Source organism: Cornus florida, unplaced genomic scaffold (genome assembly GCF_030987335.1).
Source record: "Cornus florida cultivar Cherokee Brave unplaced genomic scaffold, ASM3098733v1 CherokeeBrave_3.0.0_Hap2_Chr04, whole genome shotgun sequence".
In the NCBI taxonomy this organism is placed as follows: Eukaryota; Viridiplantae; Streptophyta; class Magnoliopsida; order Cornales; family Cornaceae; genus Cornus; species Cornus florida.
Window position 1 is genome coordinate 20102189 of NW_026775574.1, and position 10548 is coordinate 20112736.

The 10548-nt window shown below is 39.8% G+C and overlaps 1 protein-coding gene across 1 annotated transcript; it reads right to left on the reverse strand.

Annotated features, from left to right (window-relative positions):
* Positions 1-1371: 1371 nt before the first annotated feature.
* LOC132302931 (putative pentatricopeptide repeat-containing protein At5g40405) lies at positions 1372-4073 on the reverse strand. The gene has a single exon (XM_059799939.1). The coding sequence runs from the start codon at positions 3797-3799 to the stop codon at positions 1952-1954; it is 1848 nt and encodes a 615-aa protein (XP_059655922.1). The 5' UTR covers positions 3800-4073; the 3' UTR covers positions 1372-1951.
* Positions 4074-10548: the final 6475 nt, after the last annotated feature.

A 10548-nucleotide genomic window follows, 5' to 3' on the forward strand; every position in this document is an offset into this window, starting at 1 on the left:
GTTAACTTTCGCGAACTTCGATTAATGCACGAATTAGATTGAGAGAGAGAGAGAGAGAGAGAGAATGACTAGCAAGCTCTGTAATGGTGAAGAGAGAGAGAGTGATTAGCAAGTATTGCTTTCACACATTTGACTATATTTTAAAATGAAGATTAATGCACGAATTAGATAATAAAAAATGGTTATTTGAGACCCCTTAATACAATTAGGTAAGGTAATGCTTTCACAGGACCCTCAAAGAAAATATCTCTAAAAAAAAATGGGTAAAGACTTCAAATTTTGTCACAGTTAATTTGTGATTTTCTTTAATTTTATCAATTCTAATTCCATATAACTGAATATAATCTTAATGCTTTTAAAATTAATACTGAATTGAATTATCAAACACCACCCTAATATTAGAGTTTTTTTTCTTAACAACCTAACGAATTGGTTCAAATTGATATATTAAAAGACAGAACGCTGGCTAAATCTAAAAACAACACGACACACAAAAACAATGAGCTTTTGTTTTTCTTTCCTGGTAATTGCTCTATGCATGTGGGATGGGGGAATTACATATACCCAGTGGTGAATTATGAAGTACTTTAAAAGGTCCAACAGTTGACAAAAGAATAAAAATAAATTTTTAAAAAAATCATACGCAAACCACAAAAAGTGATGAGATGGAATGGGGACCAAGTCAGTAAGCATATTTACAGTTATAGCATCTCCATTTTCTATAGTCCAAAGTGAATTTCTTAAATGGTTAGGCAACTTGCCTAAATTTGCATGCCTGTTAGGTAAGTTTTTGTTTAAAAAGGTCCTCTTTTTTCATGGTCTTCACACAGTGGGGTGTGTCTTTATCAGTCAAAAATCAAATGAAGCATATAAGCATTAACAATTACTTCCCTTCTTAACCTATATATATATATATATATATATGTAGTCTCTTAAGTTTTCACACTTGGCTTTTCAGCAAGTTTGTGAAGGGTTAATCTGTCAAGGTTCTGTACCAGATTTTTTCTCCTCTTCCTCTTCCTCCTTGAAAATGACCAAAAGTGAAAAGTGTTTTTCATTAGGGTTGTCAAAGAAACCATCTTAAGTTATACTTTGTCAAGACCCGCCCCAACTTGTGTAAATATTGTCCGCTTTGCATAATCTTCGTATTCACGGTTTTCAAACACACGTCTACATAGTCAAGAGGTGTCCACAAATATAAATCTCAGCAACTTCTATCCCAGGTGATGTGAGACAATGTGGGACGTCACATACACCCGCTTTAGAACGCTTTGGCCTTCAACTTTAGAAGGTAGAGGAGATAAGATTAAACTACATAAGTTTGCTACATTCAATTCAATTCGGTTGGTGAATGCACTTCAGTCAATCACGTTGAAATGAATAACAAGTTTGTACTAAACGTAGCATGAATTGACATGAATGTATTTGGAAGAAAAAGGTCTGAAATTTTGACTGACAATACAAGAAATTATCTTCCCATCAACAATGTATGTGGACAATTAATATGTTAATCTCAACTGTTTTTTTTTTTTTTTTTTTTTTTTTAAATCTTGACCCACATCTTAAAAAGCAGAGACACTTGAAACTGCTTTATCACTGGGTGGAAGAATTCACAAACTGGACTGAACTGACATGAAATGAAAGGAAGGACGGAATGAAAGTAGAGAAAAGAGGTTGCTATAATAATTGAAAAATAGGAAAAATAGAGAGAAACTCACTGATGGCATTGATAAGGAATGACCATCGTCCTTTAGGGCTAGCCCAGTGCACGACGCTCCCGCCGCTTGAGGAGAGTTAGATGTAAATAGTCTAAACTCCGCATGTTGTTCTTGTTTGGAATTCGTTAGCTCCCCAGATCACAATTGAGCAATCTTTACCGTTGTGCCAAGCCCGTCCTCAATGACCGCATCCTTTAATGAATGAAATTCAAGTTACAATAAGATCAATTATTTCACCAATAACCCTCGCAAGAACATTCCCCATCTTTGAAATGGTGAAACCTATTCCCATCTCTCACTATGATCTCTCTGTTATAAATTTGAGATATCATCACTGTTACAGCATGACAATCCCAACAAACACGGAGGTTCTTCACAACCCTAATTGGCACACTTTCATTTAAACTGATCAAACCGAAAGCAATGGCGACTCTCTCACTGTGTTTACACAAAGCATCCTCCTTCTCTTCTTCTTCTATGTCAAAAAGAACATGATTAGTGTTAGCTGCATAACCTGATAATTTCAGCTTCCTGGATATCTCTTCCCACTTTGCCTCAATTGCACCATACCAAGGATGGGACTTATCTCCAACCAAAAATTCATGAACTTGGCCATTGACCTCTATAACACTACAACCCGGGAGCTTTTTAACACCTCTATCCTTCATTGTTTGTCTCACAACACTGACCCTATCCCAGTTCTTAAAATCAGCATAGATATTTGACAAGAGCACATATGCCCCGTGATTCGTGGCCTCTAGCTCTACTAACTTTCTTGAGGCAAGTTCAGCTAATTCCTTATTTTTATAGATCTGACAAGCATTAAGCAAAGCTCCCCAAGCACCAGCATGAGGCTTCACAGGCATGTTATTTATGAAATCTAAAGCTTCATCTAAATGGCCAGACCGACCATATAAATCAACCATGCACCCATAATGCTCAAGCTGAGGCTCAAGCCCATACACTTTTATCATTGAGTCGAAATGCCTATGACCTTCATTAATGAATCCAACAACACTACAACCCCGTAAAACAGAAACAAATGTGACCTCATTGGGCTGAGCCCCTTCTTTTTTCATTAGAGAGAAAAGCTCAAGACACTCCTTGCCTAATCCATTCATTGCCAGCCCACCCATGGCACTACTCCATGTGTACACATTCTTTTCTCTCATTCCCCAGAAAACTTCCATTGCCTTATTCATGTTCCCACATTTCGCATACATGTCAACGAGTGCAGTCCCAAGTGTCACAGTCATTCGCAGCTTGTTTCGCTCAATAAATGCATGAGCCCATCTTCCTTGATCCAATGCTCCTAAGTGAGTGCATGCAGACAAAACCGAAACCAACGTCGCCTCGTTAACCTTCACACCCTCCATTTGCATCAAGTGAAACAAACTCAATGCCTCCACAGACTGCCCACACTGTGCATACCCGGATATCATCGCACTCCATGCAACAAGGTCCCGCTGAGGCATATTATCAAACAGTTCCCGCGCAAAACCAACATGTCCCAGTTTGGCACAAGCACTCACCATTGCGGTCTGGGCCACCAAATCCGGCTCAGGAATTTCCACAAACACTTTGTGAGCACAATCCAAGTGACCCAATTCAGCATACATGTAAATCAATCCACTTCTAACATGTGGGTCAGTTTGAAACCCATGTCTTATAGCCCCGGCGTGGACTGCCGGACCGGTCTGCCGGGCCAAAAGCTGAGCACAGGTGCGAACCAAGAAAGTGAAGGTGTAATTATCAGGTGACAGATTGTTGCTCGAGTGTAGAATTTTGTTATAGAAGTGAAAGCTTCTTTGAGGGTTTGAGCTTTTGGAGTGAACTCTGATCAAACAGTTCAGGGGAAAGAGAGTTGGGGTGTGACATTGGTCTAGGACTTGGTTGGAATATTGTAGATTGTTGGAGTGATTGAGGGCAATGGAGGCAACAAATTGGCCATGGATGAGAGGGTCGTTAAGAAGGCCGTTGATGAGCAGTTGGGTGTGGACTTGCTTGATCTCTCTGAGGTTTGTGCATGATTCAACAAGGGAAATTGTTGGGTGTTTCACGGTAGAGCGTAAGGAGCTCATGATTAGAATTAAATCAGAGATGATGGACAGTTATGAAGAGGATGATGGTATCTTCTGGCCATCTTAGTGGTTTTGGTGGAAATTATTCAAATTAAATAGGGGTTGAGGTAAACTTGTCATGTTTTCCCGCGTCTCTGTAATCTATCCTGTCTGTATGTTACGGAGTATTATATCTACAATGAAACAGGTGGTATTGATTTGAAAAAGAAGAGAATGTGAATTTCCCTCGGAAACCTGGAAAGATCATGTAGCAATAACATGATTCTAAGTGTGATAATGGTAAAAACTAGCAATTACAAACATTTTGAATTTTTAGGCTTCTTTTGTTTCCTCTTAAAATATTTTTTAGAAATTATTTTCTTTATTATTTTCAGAAATTATTTTCCAAGGTCATGAAATTATTTTTCATATAAATTATTTGACCTCTAAATAATTAAAAATGATTTATCAAAAAGTTTTTGTAAGACATTTTTCACAAGCTACGTTAGGTCATCTAATATTTCTCTAACAACTTATCTTCAATATTCTCTCTATAGAGTGAAAGGAGAGAGAGACACACACAAATTTGAGTTGGTCGAGGAACATATTTTGATCAAGAACATGTTCTGGTATAGAGAATGAGCGGAAAAAGACACTAACAAGAGGGAGAGGGAGCGATGGTTTAGCGTAGGGAGAAAGAAAGAAATTAATGAGAAGAGAGAGAGAAGGTGTAACGACCTGAACCCGGAGGCCCGAACCGTTAGTCGGATACTTACTTCGAACCCGAGGTCACTTAGGTCAAACTCATCCATTTTAGCGTCAAAGCATCATCCTTAGGATCAAACTAGTCTCTCCCAAATGATCAAAACATCATCCTTAGGATCAAGAGTAGATTAACATGAAAAGAGGAGCAGAGAGAACCAAACAGGTGCACTTTTGTAACGACCCAGCTCCTCATAGATCCGGATTATTAAACGGTTCCTTACCCGACCCAAAAATGTCCGAGGGTAATACAGCCACTTCACGCTAAATTTAAATATCAAAGTCCAAAAAGGGCAAAATAGTAATTTGCCATAATTCAATAAATTGAGACTCAAATGGTAAAATAGTCATTTACTTGCATCACATAATAGATAAAAAGAAGCTCGGGCCAATATAGTCCTTTCGGTGGTCAAAACATAATTATTGCATTTATTTAGGTCATAAAATAATTACGTGTAACCTCACTTGGGTACCGAAGTGTAATTTAAGAATTTAAAATAGCAATTACATATGACACAGAAATCGGTCGACGTATATGCTTTCGACTGGTTTGGGACGTGAACAGTACTGATACCCACTGCCGAGATACCGGTTGACGTATGGGAAGCCATACGTCGACTGGTTTCGAACATGTACCCCATACGTCGACTGGTTTCGAACATGAGTTACAATGGATACCGTTCGACGTATGGGAAGCCATACGTCGACTGGTTTGGGACATGATACCGAACGACGTATGGGAAGCCACACGTCGACCGGTTCTGGGAAATTCTCACTTCTTTTCCCACTGTTTAGTGATAACCCAAATACACCAACATTTGGTGATTCAACCACTCACGTCACTACACTCACGTGTAATTTAAATACGTTTCAACATTTAATCCAAAAACAACAACCTTTGTTAACATAAATTGTAACACGTCACTTAAAACCCACTAAAGGATTTAGTGTAAATAAAATTTAATTACATTACTCCAAGGGCCATATACAAAATGAATGCAATCAGTTTACATGTTGCAAAAATAATACATATTGATAACAAAATTTTTGTAGGATACATAACAAGTTCCAATACATCATTTAAAGACCGGATTACATAAGTCTCATTTTATACAATATCCAAGGATTAAATACAAGGTTGGGGCCTCCATAGCCAACATTCACAAAACTTTAATATAAACAAGATGGAAGTGAATTTCCAAACTACATCAATGTACATGGATGCACATCAACTACCGACTCATCTCTAAGTCCCTGAAAAATGTTAATGTTGATGGGGTGAGCTCAACTACTCAGTAGAGTAAAGCCTAAATCACATTCCTAATAATCTTGTGAGCCACAACCAAAGAATGAGATTCAAGAAAAGGGATCATGGGATTAAATCATTTCAAAGTTTATGAAATTCACAATTTCACAGTTTGTACCATCAAATATAAAATGCAATGTCTCCTTCTTTCTTTCCAACCCAACCTCACTACCACCTTCCTAACCATCACCTTGGTTTACCACACAAACCCCCATCTCATTCTCTAACCCTCTTTTCCACATTAACCTTCATCTTCTCAACTCACCCTCATGCCATAAATATGCATGTCATACAACCAATCATCATTATACAAGTTATATTTTACCTTTAAGTTATGATATCAAACATCCAAACATAGAATTTAATATCATAGATTATACTTTTACATTTTCTCATAGAAAAGTAGCATGCTTGGCATAAATACAAGAAACCATCATTTTCTCATTCTTCAACAATTTAACCATCACAATTCATGCTCAACATCACCACCAATATTTTAACAAACTAAGTATGCTTCACAACCTTAAAATTATCATGCAAGGAGGCATATAGAAACTCACTAAAACCATAGGAAATTTGTAAGTTAAACTTCCCCTACCTCAAGATAGCAACCAATCAATGGCTTAAACCAAATCCTCTCTAGCATGAAAAAATTTTAGAGAGAAGGAAGAGAGAGATAGAGAGAGAAAGAAGAAAATGGAGGAAGAGAGCTTGTAGGGTGGGTGTGGTCCGAAAATTGAAAGAAGAAAAGAATAGGTCAAAAATTAAAGCCACACTCATGTCTCTAGAATTCTCCAGGCTATTCCATGGAGCTAAAATGACGAAAATGCCCTTTAAACTTCTTTTTATCATCAACCTTGCCATTAAATACCACCCTCCATATAATACCATTAATACAAATACATACATGTATATAAATATACATACACATGTGAAAATGCCGATAACGCCCCTCAAGGCCCGCGTGGCACGCAAAATGAGGCAAGGATTTAAATAATCCAGAAAAATCAAATAAATTCAGAAATTAGAAAATAGGAAAAATCGGTAATGTTACAATCTTCCTAACTTCAAAAGATTTCGTCCCTGAAATCAATCCACCTCACAAGAGAAAGACGAGAGGATACAAAAACGGAGTACGTCTCCGAGTACCCCACGCAATACGCTATACCTTAAAATCCCCATCTAGAGAATCTCACATTCTACGTCACTCGCAACCCTGTGCTAGTGATCTAGCACAACAATGACCGATCAGTAACCGTAGTCACATGTGACCTTTCCCCCACGACAACCAACTAAACGAAAAAGGCATCGCAGTACCAAACAAAATTCTCCACCGCCACCTTTATGCACACAAGGCACAAGCCCGCAACCAACTCTGTGACTCCACTGAGTCCTGACCACTGAGAACCATTAGGATTTTTATCCTTCCAACCAGAACATACCACTAGGTGGAACTGAATCCACAAATGACGACTTCAGTTAACCTACACGAAGACATGCATCACGAAGAAAATCCTTCAATCCAGTCACCACGACACTTAACCCCGATCAAAACTAACCCGATTCATAAAATCACACTAATGCTGTCCATACGAGACATTCTACTGGAAAGTTGTTGGATCCCATACACAGTAGGTCCAACCAGCAGCGCCTTACCCCATCCGCATCAAACGCCCCAAGGCCCACAAAACTATAGTTACAAAATCGCTCATCGAATCAATATGCAAGCTCAACTTTCGATCCCAAGGAAACTCTTAAAACCATTTTTGACAACTACTGTCTTCACTAGCTACATCATAGCTGAACACCTACGACTGTAATCGAGAGAATCATCCGACCTGTCAAGTGTACCATTAGGTACCCAGAAAACAACCCATCAGTATTGTTCAAGGATCAACTGATCTAACAACTGAAACTCTTTGGACACGTAGTCCCATACCAAGTACACTACCATTCACAACAAGTGACCTGAATATGTACAAGAATACCATTAATCCTAATCAAGATTCACTCTAAATTGGAATTGTACTACCACACGTATGCAATGCACAACACCGTATTCTGATTATCTCTAAGCATACTAAAATGAATGATCGTTGACCTTTGACCCAACATTGTGTTAAAGAAAGACTGACTCAGAGAAATGGTTAGCCAGGCCATTCCCATCGTCGATCTGACCTTAACACCAACATCGTTCTTGTCTTCAGGTCTAATCCTCAAACACACTTACAGATTACTCCCTATATCTACTCTAGACACACGGTCAAACCATCCCCAACACACAAGTCACCTCATAACTACTAGATACTATCACTAATTCTAAGACCCTAAGAAAACGTACACACCGGTCGACAAGTCGCGTCTCACGCAGCATTGATCATAACATCTCGGAACGAATCCCGCAAAACCAAGAACTTCACCTCCAACCATGGAGATAAGTCAAGCAATTCAGAACAAACCTTCATTCGGATTCCTCAACAAGGAGAGAGCTCTAAAAAGTTCTTTCGCCCACCGACACGCACAACTCCTATGTGGAGATATAAAACTCACAAACAAGAAAGTCCTTGCCAGGACCAACACAAGAAGAAGGAAGATCAAGTCCCTCTACCGCAACAGAACAGAACACATATCTATCGATACCTTGCATAAGCTATGCCAAGAAAAAGGAATCAAATAGAGACAAAACAACTCGATCCGCAACTTGTACACTTAACATCCATATACTCAAGAGAACAGTGCCCCTTCCCAACCACTAAGGCTAGACAACGACTTCTAAGACATCGCGTCCCATCCTGTCCAAAGCAAAACCTTAACAAGTGAAATTCCAAACATTCCGTTCATAGTTACAGGTAGGCAATGTTAACCACTACATCAATAACCTTTAAAGTAACATGGCAAAACCTTTCTGTCATTAATCCATCATTAAAACCATTACAGAGGAGCTCAACTGCTCACAAAATATATATCATTATCCAATAAAATTGTCTGGAATACTCATACAGTCTTACAATTACATCATTGCCTTAATACATAACGGGTACAACTAATACATCATCACAACTTAAAACTCATACAAAACTCCTTGATCATCATCAACACCATCCGGTCCGGAACCACACTACGGGATATGTCCACCATCTTGGCACAGATGAATCCAACACCGCACAAAGTGTACGGGCACCTGTCCAAACTCACGGGTAGCCCCCGTTACCAGAGTTGTGTGCAGGTACCTCCTGTCACACCCAAACTCGCAGGTATCCCCTGCTACCAGAACAACTGTGTGTAGGTACCTCCGGTTACACCCAAACTCGCAGGTATCCCCCGCTACACAATCACAGGTAACCCCCGTTACAAAACTCGCAGGTATCCCCCGCCACACAGTCACAGGTAACCCCCGTTACTGTACCAAACTCACAGGTATCTCCCGTTACACATGACACGATGTACTGACAACAACATGACAAGACGCACATATGATAATGTGACATGACTACCCAATAACTATGCAACACGACTGACAAACTACTGTGCAACATGACTCACAGACAACCATGCAACACGACTTATAGACAACCATGCAACACAACATGACTCACAGGTAGCCCCCGTTACAACATGACACAACTCACAGGTATCCCCCGTTACAACACATGCCGGCTCATAGGTGTCCCTCATTACAACCGACACGACTCACTGGTATCCCCCGTTACAAAACTCACAGGTAACCCCCGTTACATCTAGCACAACTGTGCACAGGCAACTACCTAATCTCACAGGTATCCCTTGTTACACAAGAATCAATCACAATAATATCTCATCTCCTCTGTGGACAATCCCTCTTCATGTGGCCCGACTGACCACACCGAAAGCAAACTCCAGAACTAGGTTTATCAAGAGAACACTCCGCCTTGCGGTGTCCTGGCTGCTTATAATGATAACATACTAAGCTTGTCCTAGAAGGCTTTGAAGAAACACCAACAATAGGAGTAACACTTGCCGTTCGTTGCTCCTGAGTAAACAAGGAAACATCCATGTGCCTCTTCCTGTCCCGACTCCTGAAAGGAGTACCCATACTCATACCTCGTTCCTGAGAACCCACAGTACCACTCCTCTCTTGCCAATCCTTGGCTTCTACTTCTACCATTAATGCTCTCGTAACCGCTTCAGAATAATTCTTTAACCCCAAAAGTGTCAACCCCGGCCTAATAGAATGGTTTAAGCCGTACACAAAACGCCATGTCTTTTCCTTCACGTCCCCTAACACATCCTTAGGGAAATGTGAGAGAGAAGTGAACTTATTCTCATACTTTGTTACTAACATATCACCTTGCTTGAGACTATCGAACTGCGTCCTTAATTCTCGTCTCTTAGTTTGCGGGAAATATTTTTCAAAGAAAAGACTCTTGAACGCATCCCAACTCATACTGTCAATATCATGCGCGTTAGTCATGGTCTTCCACCATGCTGCCGCGTTACTAACAAACTTGTATGTAGCTAAGGTGATCTTCAACCGATCACCGGGCACTGTTATTGCCCTGAAATGCTTTTCAACTTCATCCAACCAATCGTCCGCTACCAATGGATCTGGACCTCTTTCAAATGTTACTTTCATGAGTTTGTTAAATTGAAACAGATATTCAAGATTCCGCTCCATCTCCGTCTCCTGCGACTGAATAGCTGGTTGCGGTACCACTTGAGAAAC

Coding starts and splice junctions, on each gene's coding strand:
- LOC132302931 (XM_059799939.1), bottom strand. CDS start 3,799: ATGAGCTCCTTACGCTCTACCGTGAAACACCCAACAATTTCCCTTGTT.